The 15,119-nt window shown below is 48.0% G+C and overlaps 2 protein-coding genes across 15 annotated transcripts in view; one reads left to right on the top strand and one right to left on the bottom strand.

The window, feature by feature from the left end:
* Positions 1-6,352, top strand: part of Ttll10 (tubulin tyrosine ligase like 10) — a 53,853-nt gene extending 47,501 nt beyond the window's left edge. For 8 of the 12 annotated variants that reach the window (XM_029539955.1, XM_029539954.1, XM_029539948.1 and 5 more), the window contains 3 exons: positions 4,129-4,245; positions 4,496-4,589; positions 4,882-6,352. In XM_029539955.1, the coding sequence (XP_029395815.1) occupies positions 4,129-4,245; positions 4,496-4,589; positions 4,882-5,339 (669 nt within the window). In that variant the 3' untranslated portion in view covers positions 5,340-6,352. Of the gene's footprint in view, positions 1-4,093; positions 4,590-4,881 lie in introns of those variants that run through there. The other 4 variants (XM_029539950.1, XM_029539953.1, XM_029539952.1 and 1 more) reach the window with 4 other exon arrangements.
* Positions 6,353-11,281: 4,929 nt separating this feature from the next.
* On the bottom strand, positions 11,282-13,852 carry Tnfrsf18 (TNF receptor superfamily member 18). Of its 3 annotated transcripts, none has more exons than XM_021200951.1 (5): positions 13,643-13,852; positions 12,726-12,848; positions 12,122-12,209; positions 11,749-11,951; positions 11,285-11,681 (listed from the first exon to the last, which is right to left on the bottom strand). In XM_021200951.1, the coding sequence occupies exons 1-5, from the start codon at positions 13,845-13,847 to the stop codon at positions 11,560-11,562; spliced, it is 741 nt and encodes a 246-aa protein (XP_021056610.1). In that variant the 5' UTR covers positions 13,848-13,852; the 3' UTR covers positions 11,285-11,559. The 3 variants fall into 3 exon arrangements, with proteins under 3 accessions (XP_029396093.1, XP_021056610.1, XP_021056609.1); XM_021200950.1 differs by having other exon boundaries at positions 11,285-11,692; positions 13,643-13,832; XM_029540233.1 differs by lacking the exon at positions 11,749-11,951 and having other exon boundaries at positions 11,282-11,681.
* Between the last annotated feature and the right edge of the window lie 1,267 nt (positions 13,853-15,119).

Raw genomic sequence — 15,119 nt, 5'->3', positions numbered from 1 at the left:
ACAACCATCTGTAATGAGATCTGGTGCCCTCTTCTGGTGTGTCTGAAGACAGTGACAGTGTACTCACATTAAAAAAAAAAAAAAAAGAAAAAGAAAAAGAAAAGATCATATAATCCACTATTCAATAGAAGGTCTAGTTTTTTTGTTTTAAGAGAAAGTGGATATATATAGATCAAAGAACAGAGAACAACTTCATAGAGTAGAGTTGTACTCAGAGGTTTTGACCTCAATATTCTAACCATGGCATATATATGCCTATGCTCACACCCATTATATAAACACATACAATAATATTTAAAATGAGGGTTGGTTAGGTAGCTTAGGTAGTGACCTAACAGGACTCATGGTGGAAGGAGAGTTCTAAAAGTTGTCCTTTGACCTCTACATGTGCGCTGTGACCCTCCGTGCCCCCCCCAAAGGATGTAAAAATGTACTTAACATTGAGTGTGGTGGCGCACACCTTTAATCCGAGCACTCAGGATGCAGAGGCAGGTGGATGTCATGAGTTTGAGGCCAGCCTTTTCTACATAGAAAGTTCCAAGCTAGTCAAGATTACTACTGAGTCTGAAGACATCATAAGGCTTGTGTGGAAAGTGTCTTCGCCCACTAATCATCTTGTTAGTCCCTAATTAAATAAATATTGTATGTGTGTGTGTGTGTGTGAGAGAGAGAGAGAGAGAGAGAGAGAGAGAGAGAGAGAGAGGAGAGAGAGAGAGAGAGAAGTGCTAGGGTGCTTTTGCCACAGTGGACATGTGGAAATCACAGGACAACTTCATAGAGTCAGTTCTCTTATTGTTGTTGTACCTTAATATGGGTTCTAGGATCAAAGTCAGGTCACTAGGCTTACACAACAAGCATCTTTATTCACGTAGCCATCTTATCAGTCCTGAAAAATATGTGTGGTTTTGGTCAAGTTTTCTGTTTACTTTTTAACAATCTATGTATATAATCCATTTGTATCTTTTTTGTTTTTTGTTTTTGTTGTTGTTTTTTTTTTCAAGACAGAGACAGGGTTTCTCTGTATAGGCTGTCCTGGAACTCACTCTGTAGACCAGGCTGGCCTCAAACTCAGAAATCTGCCTGCCTCTGCCTCCCAAGTGCTGAGATTAAAGGCATATGCCACCCTCTGGGACAGCTCATATGTTGTCTTATATTTAACTATATAGTCACCTTTACTAAGGTTCTTTATTTTATTTCTTCATACACGTTCAAGTTACTGATGGAGAAACTACAGGGCAGGCATACCTTTGTTTTTCCTTATGTGTAAATGTCTCTTTGTTTTTTGAGACTGGATCTCACAATGTAGACCAGGCTGGTCTCAAACTCATAAAGATCTGCTTGCCTCTGCCTCTCCAGTGCTGGAATTAAAGGTATGTGCCAACACACCAGTCCTCATGTGGAAATGTCTTAATTTTTCTATTGTTAAAAAAGATTTTCAATTTTTGATGTGTTTGAGTGCCTTGTTTTTGTGTGTGTGTGTGTGTGTGTATACCATACATGTGCTTGGTACTCAAAGAGGCCAACTCTTGGAACTGGAGTTATAAGAGGTTGTGAGCTGTCTGATGTGGACACTGGAAACATAATTGTAGTCTTTTGCAAGAATAGCAAGTGCTCTTAACATTTGAGCCATTTCTCTAGCTCTTTAACTTCTCCATTTTTTTTTTTGAACAGGGTTTCTCCTGGCTGTCCTGGAACTCACTCTTTAGACCAGGCTGGCCCTGAACTCAGAAATCTGCCTGCCTCTGCCTCCCAAGAGCTAGGACTAAAGGCATGCACCACCACTGCCCAGCTTAACTTCTCCATTCTTGATTTGCTGGGCAGAGAAATTCAATTCTTTGCGCTCTCTCTCTCTCTCTCTCTCTCTCTCTCTCTCTCTCTCTCTCTCTCTCTGTGTGTGTGTGTGTGTGTGTGTTGTGTATCTATGTGGTATCTGTATATGTACCACATCTACAATCTACATGGAGACCTGTAGTCAAGGTGTGTCCTTCTTCGAGCACTCTCTACCTTTATTTATTTATTTGTTTGTTTGTTTATTTATTTATTTGGTTTTTTTGAGACAGGGTTTCTCTGTGTAGCCCTGGCTGTCCTGGAACTCACTCTGTAGACCAGGCTGGCCTCGAACTCAGAAATCCTCCTGCCTCTGCCTCCCAAGTGCTGGGATTAAAGGTGTGCGCCACCACGCCCGGCTTGACTATTACTCTTATTGGGTATCCTTTTTATGTGATGAATTGCTTCTCACTGATTTTAATATTCTCTTGGTCTTTTTATGATTTTGTATGTGCATGTGTTCATGTGCATGGGGATATGGAGGCCAGAGGTCAACATCAGATGTTCCTCAGGTGTCATCCATCTTTTTTTTTTTTTTTTAAAGACAGGGTCATACTCATTGACTTGCAGTTTTCTGATTAGATAAGGCCAGCAAACCTCAGGTCTCTGCCTTCCCTGAACAAGGATTACAGATAAAGAGCCATCACATGAGCTTACGTGGGTTCAGGGGACTGAACTCAGGTCCTACACCTGTATAGCATGTACTTTGCAGACCGGGCTATCTTCCAGGCTCTCTTTTCTTTTAAAAGTTTTCTTATGATATGACAAGTCTAGAATTTATTCTGCTTGGGCTTCATTACACAATTTAAGTTTAGGAGCCTTCTGGTCATTTCTTACCATAATGTTCCCTTCCTTTCCTCCTGAGATTCTCAGTAGATATGTCATTTGCTAGACTACATTCCCATCTTCAGGCTTCTAAAGCTTAATTTTTCATTACTTTTTATTTTCTTCAGACTAAATAATTTCAATTGAGTTGCTTTCAAAATACTTGAATTTATGAACCCCTCTAGTGATTAGGCAAGCAAGAAATAGCAAAGACTCATGTACTCCTCTTGCTCTGGTTTGCTTAGTCCGGGACTACAGGTATGTGCTACTATACCCAGTTCTGTGATTTAAAAAAATATTATTTTACATGTATGGATGTTTTGCCTACATGTATGACTGTATACTAAGTGCATGCCTGGTGCCCACAGAGGCCAGATAAGAATGTCAGAAATGAAGTTACAGATGCTATAATATAGGTGCTTGGAATTGAACACAGTTCCTCTGGAAGAAAAAAGCAAGCTCTCTTAACCCTGGAGCTATCTCTTAAGCTCCAAGATCTGTGCAATTTCTCTTTCTTTCTCTTTTTTTCTTTCTCTTTCTTTTCTTTCTTTTCTTTTTTAAAGAATTGTATTCACTGTAGTTTTTTACTCGAGATACTCAGGTCTATTCCCCTTTATACTTTGTATTGCTTTACTTTTTTTTTTTTTTTTTTTTTTTGGTTTTTCAAGACAGGGTTTCTCTGTGTAGCCCTGGCTGTCCTGGAACTCACTCTGTAGACCAGGCTGGCCTCGAACTCAGAAATCCACCTGCCTCTGCCTCCCGAGTGCTGGGATTAAAGGCGTGCGCCACCACGCCCGGCTGCTTTACATTTTTAATTGTGTTTTTTAAAAAAATGTATTAGGGGGTGCAATATGCTGTGCGTACATGCCATGCACATTTGTAGAGGTCAGAGGACAACGTATGGGGGTCATTTCTCTTTCTATTATGTGGGTTCCAGAGCTCAAACTCAGGTTCTCAGACTTAGCGTCAGGCGTCTTTACCTGCTGACCATTGTAATGGCTTCTGTAATTAATTCTGTAATTTGTATCTCTGTTGGGGGGGCAAGTTCGGTATTTTCTAAAGGAATCTTTCAACAAACCCCAAAACTTACAGAAACTAATAGCTGTAATTATCTGTAAATTAGACATGGTATGCTATTTCTGATATGAGATTCATGGATTGAGTCTAACTAGGACAGCGTGAAATGCTATAATGTTCTCTGCCCTTGCCAGGGTCTTATGTGTTCTAGTTGTCTGTCTCTCCTGCTGTGAGTCCTAATTTTCTTCACTCTTGTATCTCCTAGTACTTGCCTCACAGTAGAAGCCCCATGATTTTGTTGAGTGAGTTGTGACTCTGAGCATGTTGAAGTGTAGGCAGTTTCAGCCGTGCAGGTGAGGGTGAGGGTGAAAGTGACAGGTGTGACTGATTGTTCAGGCCTAGGAGATTTCATCTGGGCCAACAGGTGACAGCCAGGATCCCTCCCTACTTCACCCACAGAAGCGGATGCAGCAGATCATGTCCCACTGCTTCCTGGCTGTCAAGTCCAAGCTGGAGTGCAAGCTGGGTTACTTTGACCTCATTGGCTGTGATTTCCTGATAGATGAAAACTTCAAGGTGCTGTCTTGGGAAGAGGAGGTCTGGTAGGCCGGTGCAAGGAGGTAGGGCCCTTCTGTGCTTTGAGCACTTAAGCGTGCCCAGTGGGTGGACTCAGACCTAGATTTGAATGTGGGCATAAAGCTGGCTGGTCTCCTACTGAAATTGAGCAGCTCTCAAGATCAGTCTTAACTCCTTGAGCAAAGCCATATAACCCGCCCTTAACAGCAGTAGGTGGGTAGAGAAAGATGCTGACCACTGCCTGCCACAGGTGTGGCTGCTGGAGATGAACGCCAACCCTGCCCTACATACCAATTGTGAAGTCCTGAAGGCAGTGATCCCTGGAGTGGTTATGGAGACCTTGGGTGAGCTCTGGGCAGCCCCACACCACAACTTTCCCATATACTTTTTTTCCCCCCAGTTCTGGGTACCCCATCCTACTTGCCTCCAAGTTCAGACTCCACAAGTCTGGTTTTCCAGCGCTCCATAATCTGTATGGCAGCCAAACCCTCTGCTCATACTATGTCATTTCACCCACCTACATCCAATCCCTCATGAACATCTCTCCTACTCCTGTGTTTCTAGACGTGCAGAGAGGTTGCTTGCTCCAAACTGCCCTCTCACCATTCACTTTGTCGCTCCCTTGCCTTCCCACAGACCTGGCGCTTGAGACCTGCCAAAAGAGCTTGCACAGTCAGAAGATGCTGCCTCTGCTGTCACAGCGTCGCTTTGTGCTCCTTTACAACGGCGAGACTATGGACTTGTGGCCGCGCTTGGGGAGCTCGCGCCCACTTACCCGCTTGCCTAACTCTAACCCTAACCCTAACCCTAACCCTCCCCGGCCTACCTGTGAAGTCGCATCCTCTGCGCTTTCCGCACCACGTGCCACTATCTCAGACCGGCCTGGTGCACGAAAGTTGATACCTTCCAGGGGAGCTCCCATATGTGCCCCCCGCAAATCGCAGCTGTCTGACGGCTCCATAGCGGAATCTGAGCCCTCTCTCTGTTCTGGGCCCCCGGAAGGCAGCAGGGACACAGCCGGGGAACCCTCCCTGGGGCTGCCCGAGGAAGAGCGCGAGGAGGAACAGAGAAGCACGAGCCATCGAGGCTCCTAGCAGCCACAAGCATCCAGTGGCCCTGCACCTTGCTGTGCCCTCTCCGGGAACTATAAAAGCTACTTTGTGACAAATGCAACCTCCAGAAGCCTGTCCCACCTGGGCACCCCCAAGCCCTTCTCTCCCCACTTCTCTATTTGCTCCTTGGTTGTCCTTAGAGGAAGGAGAAGGAAGCATGCAGAATGGGAATGAGTCCTTCAGGAAGGGAAAATCCCCACTGACCTCTTTCCTTCTCTGGGTCAGCCCACCAAATCCTGGGTCCCCATGTGTGGCTCTGTGTTACTCATTCTATAGGATCCTCCTGAAACTCCATGGCCTTCATGACCTCTGCAACCTGCCACTGGGTCCCACCCACTGTTCCATGGAGTCCCTAGGAAAGGTCTTGGGTGCCCATGGAACTCTGGAAGCCCCCCACCTTACCTCATTACTATTCTGGTCCATCCTTACCCTGCCCAACACCTTTCTTCTGGCCTTTCACTTTGTGGAATACTGTCTATAGCCAAAGCCCCCATTTCCCTATAAATGCCCTGGACCTGTCAGGCATTAGCGGCACAAAGGAGTTGGCTATGACAGGGCAGTTCCCAGGAATGACGACTCTAAACTGTTATTAGTGATTAGTGCATTCTCTAATGTTCGTGCTCCCAGTTAGCATGGGGGGGGGTAGCATGGGGGTTTGAAAGGAGAACTCTGACCATCTCAAACCTCTGAGGTGTCCACGTCTTACACCAAAGCAGCCAGGACACTACCTATAAGTCCATCCAGCCAAACCCTGTCCTACAAAACTCTAGAGAGGACCACCCACAGATTTCCAGAAGGTCCTTCCCAGCTTGAATCCTCTCTTGCATATCCAAGGTGGCAGATGCCTCTTCCTTGCCCTCCCTTCTGACCTTTAGTTAGTCCTAAACATCAAAACCTAGCTCTACCACATGTGGGAGGAGTGCCAGACTAGTCCCTGTTCTTTTAATTATTTTTATATCTAATAAGATATAAAAATTATTTTTATATCTAATAACACTAACAGCTATCTTCAGCCGCACCAGAAGAGGGTGTCATATCTCATTAAGGATGATTGTGAGTCACCATGTGGTTGCTGGGATTTGAACTCAGAACCTTCAGAAGAGCAGTCAGTGCTCTTAACCGCTGAGCCATCTCTCTAAGCCGTCACTGCTTTGTACTGGAGCAAAATCTCTCAGTGGGAAAGGAAATCTTCCTGGCACAATAGTCTCAACTGTGGCACGGTTTCTCTGCTACAACTGCCTGGCCACCACCAGAGGGCTCTGTCTACAGCCGCTGCTCTGGCAGAGGAACCTTTTAATGGGAAAACAGAAGGAACTGAGGCTTCAAGAGGCAAAGTGAGGCTCTCAGGTCACAGAGGAAATGATCATGAAGACCCTACTTTAGTTTGTGAACATCCCACATTTCTCCACCCACTCCACAATTCTCCATTCAGAGTGCCTGTTCCACGCCAGGTGTTTCAGCCTACTCTTCCAAGTTCAGTCTTCCTGTTGTGGTCTAGAGCATGAGGTGCACGGTACAGTGTAAGCAGTCTTGTCCTTATGTGACAAGTTCAGTGTCTCCTATAACAGATTGCAGTTCTTCTTGGAAAGAGCCTGCCCCAGGCCTGTGGGTCTCTGGGTATCTGTTCTGAAGTCCACTGAAGCTAGGAAAATGAAGTCTCCCTAGGGCCTAAGTGCCTTAGCCTGTTATTGAGGTCAGGGCAACATTTCTGCAGGCTTCCATGGTGCTACATAGCCATGTCCCTTGGGGACACCTGTCATTGGATTCTCAACCGTGCCACCTCCAAGTTCTTTTTTTTTTTTTAGGTTTTTCAAGACAGGATTTCTCTGTATAGTCCTGGCTGTCCTGGAACTCACTCTGTAGACCAGGCTGACCTCGAACTCAGAAATCTGCCTGCCTCTGCCTCCCGAGTGCTGGGATTAAAGGCGTATGCCACCACTGCCTGGCCAAGTTCTATTTTCTATAGCCTCACAGTTCCTTGACCAAGTCAGGGCTGTATCCCTTGATGGCATTACCAGTGTCATAAACATTTCTGGTCTCAGCTGCCACATGGAGCTGCAGCCCTGCCCCCGGCCCCCCCCCTCCCCTGGGTGGTGGTAAGATGTCAGCAGAAGTGACAAAGCTCTCAGGAAGGAGATGCTTCCACTGCTGTTGTGGGGACATGGAGCCTCTACTAAGACCCTGATGTGATAAATGCCCGTTGGCAGTAACCTATCTGGTTCAAGCAGGGCCTCTGCCAACCATGGGCTGTCCAAGGGCTTGGGCTACCTGCTACCCTTCATTCCTGGCAGCTGCAGAGCATGTCAATGAAACATTTCAGATCTGCTGCTGCTCACTCACCCCACAGGAGTAATGGCCCCATCTACTCTCTTCTAGGTCCTCAAGCCCTTAGCCTACATGTAAGTTTCCAGGAGCCCTGAGTTTAGGACCGCATAGAGCTCTAAGGAGTGAAAAGCTGTAGGGCATTTGAGCATCTAGCCACCTGGCAGATTAAGGTATTCCTCTATTAGGAATTAACAAAGACAGAACCAGGGCTTAGGAGCTGATTGTTGTACCAAGACTGGTCTGACCTTATTGATTGTCACTGGGGTTGGTGACCCAAGGAGAATAGGGCTCCTGACAGCTTACTGTGCCTCCCACCCTTCTCTCTCTCCTTCCCTCCTCTCCTTGGAAGGAATCCTGTGGTCCTACCAGTAGAGTAGTCAAGAAGTTTCCTCCACCATCACAAGATACAGGGAATTGAACTGTTCACTCTCTATCTCCTGTTGTCTCTGCAGCCAGCATAGACCTTTACCACACACATACTCAAGCCTTCCTTAGTCAGGATCTGGCGTCTGCCTAAGGGACAGTCTCTGGGATGTGAGCCCAGCCCAGTACAGGGAAGACCTAGAGGTTGTAGTACCACCTAGTCAGTGGGAGCAAACCTCAGCAGCTAGGGACAGTCATTACCCACCTACTCTCAAGGTCTCTAGACAGCTGTCGGGAGCCTGGAGTTGGGGGAGGGGTTGCTGAGTTGTAGAAAGGAAGAGGCATCTCATTTAATGTCAGGCTGGGGCATGTCCCACACTGACAGAGTGAAGAATGAGAGGTGTGAGGGTGGAGGCTGGGCAGGAGCCACCAGCTGTGGCCGGAAGCATTTCTGGGAACTGATATGGCCTCTGGGCCTTTATCTGAAACTGAACAAAATTTACAAAATCAAGGTGAAGGGTGTGTGTGTGTGTGTGTGTGTGTGTGTGTGTGTGTGTGTGTATGTGTGTGTGCTCTCTCGTAGTGGTTTTCCGGAAGAACTGGAGAGCAGATACTGTGGGGTAGGGGTTTCTGGGAATTGCAGCAAGGCTTCCCGCAAGCTAGACTAAGCCAAGCAGAGCTACGGGGTAGCGGCTTGTGTTCTCATGCTAATTATATTAGATAAAAACCTGTTGGCAGTAACCCCCCACCCCCACGTAGGATTAAAGGAAGCCTGTCCCCATTTGGTTTTTGACTGGTCAATAAAGTTACCGGCGGCCAATGGCTGGGCAGGGAGACAGAGGCGGACCATTTAGGATTCCTGGGAAGGGACTGAGGAAGAAGGAAGAGGGGATTTGGCCATGACCAGAGGGTAGGAGACAGACCACTCTGGAAACAGCTGACGTGTAGATACAGGGGGAAAGTGGCCCCAGGGAGGGTTGCCCAGCAGGATCTAGGGCAGCAAAGGTGAAATATAGGTTTAGTTAAGTATTAACTCATGAATGTCGGGTTAGGGTGTGTGTGAGCCGTTTGGAGTTAGGGAGTGGCCTAGCCATTGACCTGCTTAGGGCACATTAAAAATAAGGCTGCGTGTGTGTATCTATCTTCCTGGAATCCGGAGCATTTTAGTGGGCGGTAAGACGCATGCAAGCACCCATCGGGGAGTTTAGAATGGATTAACAACCTACTGCTACACTACACCTAGCTGTTGTGGTTGCCAGACTATGCAGGAGGGCAAATACTTCAGAAGGCGGTGGTGAAGTGGTACATCTCTGCTTGGATGGTAGGAGGCTTCTGCAGTAGAATATTTTCGTCAGGTCCTCTTCCCTACATTCTAGCACCCCTGGATTTCATACTCAACTGTCTGCGGTCATGGGCACTGTCCCTCAGCTACAGCCCCTCAGCCTTAGCCCTTGAGACCTGAACAGACCCTGCACAGTTCACAGTTCTCAGTGGAAATCCCCAGGTCTAACTCACAGGCTGGCGCAGCTCATCTCATGCCCCTGAGGTGGACATGAGTGGAATGGGGATTGCTGGCTTCAAGGCAAGGATATAGCAAAGACAACACCCCTCACCCCACCCTGCAGAATCTCCTACCATCTATCTCACTATCACACCCATCAGCCACCCACAGGAGGAGTTTCCAGCAGATGCAGCCTGTGGGTATTTGCACACACGTCATCTGTTTGGGGATGTCCCACCTGTGGCGGTTCCAGTGTAACTGCCTATGGCTCAGAACCTAGAGGTGTGATGGGCAAGTTGGGAGATGCTCCCAGACCTTGCCTCCCTTTCCAGCCTGACACTAGCCTTGTAACACTTATGTGACTCCTCACCCACCCAGTAGGGGACAGAAGAGGCAGCTCCAGGCAATGAGTGTGCTGATACATCTATCTCTAAGGGGCTTCATGTGGCCCTGAGCTCTTTGTGTTCTGATCCCAATGTCCTCCACTTCCATGGCAATTTTTTTCCACCTCCTCTTCCAGTCTCCCCCAGGAGCCTGTGTGTGGATGCGGCTGTTAGCATCAGAAGTTGCAGATCCACCCCACCCCACCCCAAATCAGTCTTTACCTGCTATGAGGTAAGACAGGAGGCATTAAAGTGGGGGATGGGCTGAGTGAGTGTCCAGGTGTGCAGATGCCTCAAGTGTGCTGCTGAGGTTCTTCCTTCGGGCCTGCTACTCCCTGGACATCAAGCCAAGATGACCTTATTGATTTTTGTTTCCTTTGAGATAGGGTCTCACTATGTAGCTATGGCTGTCCTGGAGTTTACTGACCAGTGTGGCCTCAAACTTCGGAGATCTGAGTGCCTCTGCTTCCCAAGTGCTGGGATTAAAGCATGCACTGGCTTTATTATTATTATTATAATGATGATGATAACGATGATGGCTCTTATTCAGTCTTTCAAGGAGCAGACCCAACAACTACCATGAAGTGGGAAAGATGCTTTGCTGGGAACGCCTCATAGTCTGAACCATTCACTTCAGAGAATTTGCCTCATCCCAGATGTTGCTCAGTATGGAAACTGACAAAAGCCTAAGTTTGAAGCAGTTAGGCCAGGGCAAATGTCCTAAAGTGCCGTCAAACCCCAGTTTCCACAGGCATCCCAAAGGGCAGTAGCCCAAAACTACATGCTTAACACGGCTGCCCAATACAGACCAGACAGAAGTGAGGTGGATGATTTGAACAAAAAGCCAAGAGAGAGACAGGAGACCTGACTGAGCAGGAAGAGCACCTGCTCCTCTCCTAGAGACCTGGATCACTTTCCAAAACCCAACTTAGTTTGATGGTCCCTATTGAGGGTTTGTGGCCAAGATTAACCTTGACTTGTGCCACCACTACCACCAAGAGGGAGCACTGAGGACAGGCCTCAGATGCTTTTCCCATTAAAATATTAAAGTTTTCATTACATTTACTTGTGTGTGCATGTGTGTGTGTGTGTGTGTGTGTGTGTGTGTGGGCATGTGGGAAGTCAGAGGACAGTTTGTGGCATTAACAGAATCTCCTCCTACCGTGGTTCCCAGAAATCAAACTCAGCTCATCAGGCTTGGAGGCAGGAGGCTCTGTCTGCCAAGATATTTCACTAGACTGCCCTCTTAGTTTCATACTCTGGAAATGACTGAAGGCATAGGATGACAAAGGGTATCCCTGAATGCAGCCCTGGGCTCCTTGCTTTCCTCTGTCCTTAGGACACAGTCACTCAGGTTACTAGACAAGTATTTATTCTTGTACAAGATCTTGTGCTAAATTTGGTGCTCTTGATGGGCCCAAAGACCCTACTCCAACAGAGCTGTCAAATGAGAAAGGCAGCCATAGGGCCCAGTTGTAACTCACCACTATCATACACCCACTTCCGCCATTGTCCAGGGGAGCAGGGCCAGGCCCAGGGAAAGATGCAGAGCATGGCCCCTGCTCTCACCAAGGGTATATCTGGGCAAGTCTTGTAGCGTCTGGCTTGGGGCACAGAGGAAGAACAGGCCTCATGGCCACCGGTCCCCCAGATGACACTTTTCCTCCATCTGCTCCCCACGTTCCTCCTCAGGGAACTGGAAGCTGCAAGCATCCTCAGCTGGCAACTGCACCTCCAGGAGTGGCTGGGTCTCTGTAGTAAAACTATGGTAAGTGAGGGGCCTGAGACACATTTTCCCCTTCCCCGGGACACAACTGACCTCGGGGACACATGTGTTGCCTCCTCAGCTGCCATATGTGCAGGCCGAGCTGGACTGTGGTTAGGAAGAGAATGCATGCAGTCATGACCAGGAAGATGACAGTCAAATGGTCATATTGTTCAGTGGGCAGTGGCTCCGGGATGCACACAGCATTGTGGGTCTTGTTCCCAGGGAACATGGTGAAAAATCCAAACTGAGAACAGCTGGGACACAGACAGACACTGTCAGGATTGGTTACCAAAGCGGCCACACTAGAAGGTCTGCTGTGCTCTAAGCCATTTGGGAGATGAATAAGGGTTCTTTGGTGGTCACTACAAGGGAGGGATAGGAGAGGCTCTCTCAGAATGAGCCTGGGCTACTCATCCAGACTTACTTTGTCCAAAGTCTGCAATGACCGTCACGACCTGCGGAGAAGGTGCCTATGGCACAGTCAACACACTGGAAGCCAAACACAATATCCCCTGTGGATAGACAGACTATTAGGGCCACTGAAGTTAATGAAGAAGGAGTCAGACAAGGGTCTATCTATTCACCAGGTCTAATGTCCACAGGTCTAGGGCCTGAATAAGCTATTGCTTACCATGTATGCCTATTCCTGAACTGGTACACTGGTACACTGGTCCCTATGAAGATGGACAGGATTGGTGATAAGACCTGGCCATAGTCAGAATACTAACCTGAGAGCACCTGGGAAGTTCCCCCACAGCCTCTCACAAACATCCCTGAGAAGACATCAGCACCCTCATGATGGAGGATTCCAGGCTAAGAAAAAAGGCTCAGGTACCCAGAGACCACTTGACCCACCTATCCCTTCTAGAATCTAGGATGTAGGTCTTTGCCTACCTAGAAGATGCACCCATGAGAGCTATATCTGCAAACATTCTTACATGCCTACACATGCTCACTGGGTATATCAGCTTGGCCCTAGGTCCAACTCATGATTATCGGTGGCTTTTATCAGTCTCCCAGGAACATACCTTGAGACTCCACCCTCTGGCCTGGTCGGCAGGGGTAGTGCTGGCAGGCCTTGCACTGAGGGTCTTGACAGTGGTACTCAGGCGTGACACATATGCACCTTTCTTTAGGACAGTCCTCCTTGCCTGGACAAGAATAAGAGCCTCAGACATTAGACAGAGCTCCTTCTCCAGAGCTTCTACTGATCCTTCAAGTATTTAGGAGGCTATGGCTATGGCTCTATTCTCAATCAACCCCAATTGCAAGACCCTTAAGCTTTGTCTAGTTCAGTGTTCCATTTCAGAGGGCTGACAGCTAATATACATACCTCCCACTGATCTAAAGTTGTGGTTTCATAAGTTCCATTGGATGTGGGAGTCACCTGGGGCTTCCTATGGGCCCTGGGCCCATGCTGCCCCATTCTCACCCCCATATCACCCCTCAAAGCACTAGAACAACCCCATCAGCTGCCTTCACTGATATCCATATCTCTATCACAGAGAATGGGGCTTCAGAGCTGCCCCTTTCTATACCAGAAGTGTGGCAAGGTGAAGTGCTGAGATATTTTTCTTTGGTCCACAGACTGTCCTACACCTACAATTGTAAGTCACAGTCAGTGGACAAGCCAGAGGAAATGTTGAGACTCCAACCCAGACAAAGAGTAGCTTCAGTGATGGCTAAGGTTTGATCCACCCAACAGATCCTGATATGGTCCTCTTTCATCTTGGATCCCAGATCCCTCTTGAGGGAGAAGTTTCCAGCCTCCTTTGCCTCCGTGCCCACATTCTGAGAGGACGTTGTCTCTCTACCTCCTTCTCAGAGCTCCAGGCTCAGAAGGTTTACCTACCAACTCACATGTGTCCTGAGCCCAGCCTCCTTGTATGAGTGCAGGGAAGGGTGCTGCTGTACATCCCGACCCCCACTCTCCTCCTTGCCTTACCTGGAGCATACATGCTGCAGCAGCGTGTGTTGGTGCCAGTTCCATTCTGGACCCTGCCAGGGCCACAGCTAGGCTTCTCAACAACACTCTGCTGACCTAGGTCCAGCACACAAATCAGTGAGACTCCATACAGCATGGCCCATGCCCCCATAGTGCTTCTCCTGAGTCTTCTGTTGGCTGATTTCAGGAGTTCCCGCTCCAACATGCCTTGTCTCTGTCTCTGCCTCTGTCCCCACCCCTCAGACTGGGCTCCAGGCCAGCTCCACCTCCAGCTTCCGGCAGACATCTGAGGTGTTTGTGAAGACCTTCTGTGAAGGGCAGAGCAAAGCTCTCACCTTTCTGGACATCTCCTAGCCCCCTCCAAGCCTCTTCCAACTCCAGCATACTCACTCTGGCTAGGCTACAGAAGAAAAGGATGCCATTCACACATGCCAATGCTGCCACCTGTGGGCACCCCTTATTGTTGTATAAAACTACCCCCTTTCCCCTTCTGCCCCAGGAAGTTCCTCTAACTAGGAAAGCCAGTGAGAGGAGTCCAGAGCACACACCTTGCCTCTCTAAGAAGGTCATCATAAACTAGGTATTCCTAGCAAGCACATAGAGCCATGGGCAGTATGGCCTGCCCAGATCTAGCTTGGCAGTTCCAGCTTGGATCTCTTGGCTCTCTCTGAAGCCACTTTTGTTCACCTCCTCACACAATTTTAGACAACAAGAAAGGAGTCCCAGATACAGGTGAGCTTCATTTTCTTGAACGTGGCCAGCATGGCTCTGACAGGCCTTGCCCTTCTCTTCCATTCCCTCTGCCTAGCTAAAAACAGATTACAAACCGGGCGTGGTGGCTTGCACCTTTAATCCCAGCACTCAGGAGGCAGAGGCAGGCAGATTTCTGAGTTCGAGGCCAGCCTGGTCCACAAAGTGAGTTCCATTACAGCTAGGGCTATATAGAGAAACCCTGTCTCAAAAAACCAAACCAAACAAACAAACAAAAACAAAAACAAAACAGATTACATCTCTAAACTCAGGGTTACCTAGCCACCAAGGTCTTTTCTCTTATTTGGCCATTTCCTCCTCCTAACTGACTACCAAGGTTAGGATCAAAGTATTGAAGTCCAGCAATCAAAAGCCCCCTTTGGCAGGGTGTGGTGGCTCACGCCTTTAACCCCAGCACTCGGGAGCAGAGGCAGGCGGATTTCTGAGTTCGAGACCAGCCTGGTCTAAAAAGTGAGTTCCAGGACAGCCAGGGCTACACAGAGAAACCCTGTCTGGAAAAACAAAAAACAAAAAAAACAACAACAAAAAAAGCCCCCTTTGGTTCAACTAATTAGCATGCCCAATTAAAATATAACACTGCATCCTAATCCATTCTAACACAGGCCTCCCCTTTTTCTCTTCTTAAAAATTACATGTGGCCGGGCGTGGTGGCGAATGCCTTTAATCCCAGCACTCGGGAGGCAGAGGCAGGCGGATTTCTGAGTTC

Source organism: Mus pahari, chromosome 6 (assembly GCF_900095145.1).
Source record: "Mus pahari chromosome 6, PAHARI_EIJ_v1.1, whole genome shotgun sequence".
Classification (NCBI taxonomy): Eukaryota; Metazoa; Chordata; class Mammalia; order Rodentia; family Muridae; genus Mus; species Mus pahari.
This window is presented reverse-complemented; position numbering and strand designations above follow the sequence as displayed.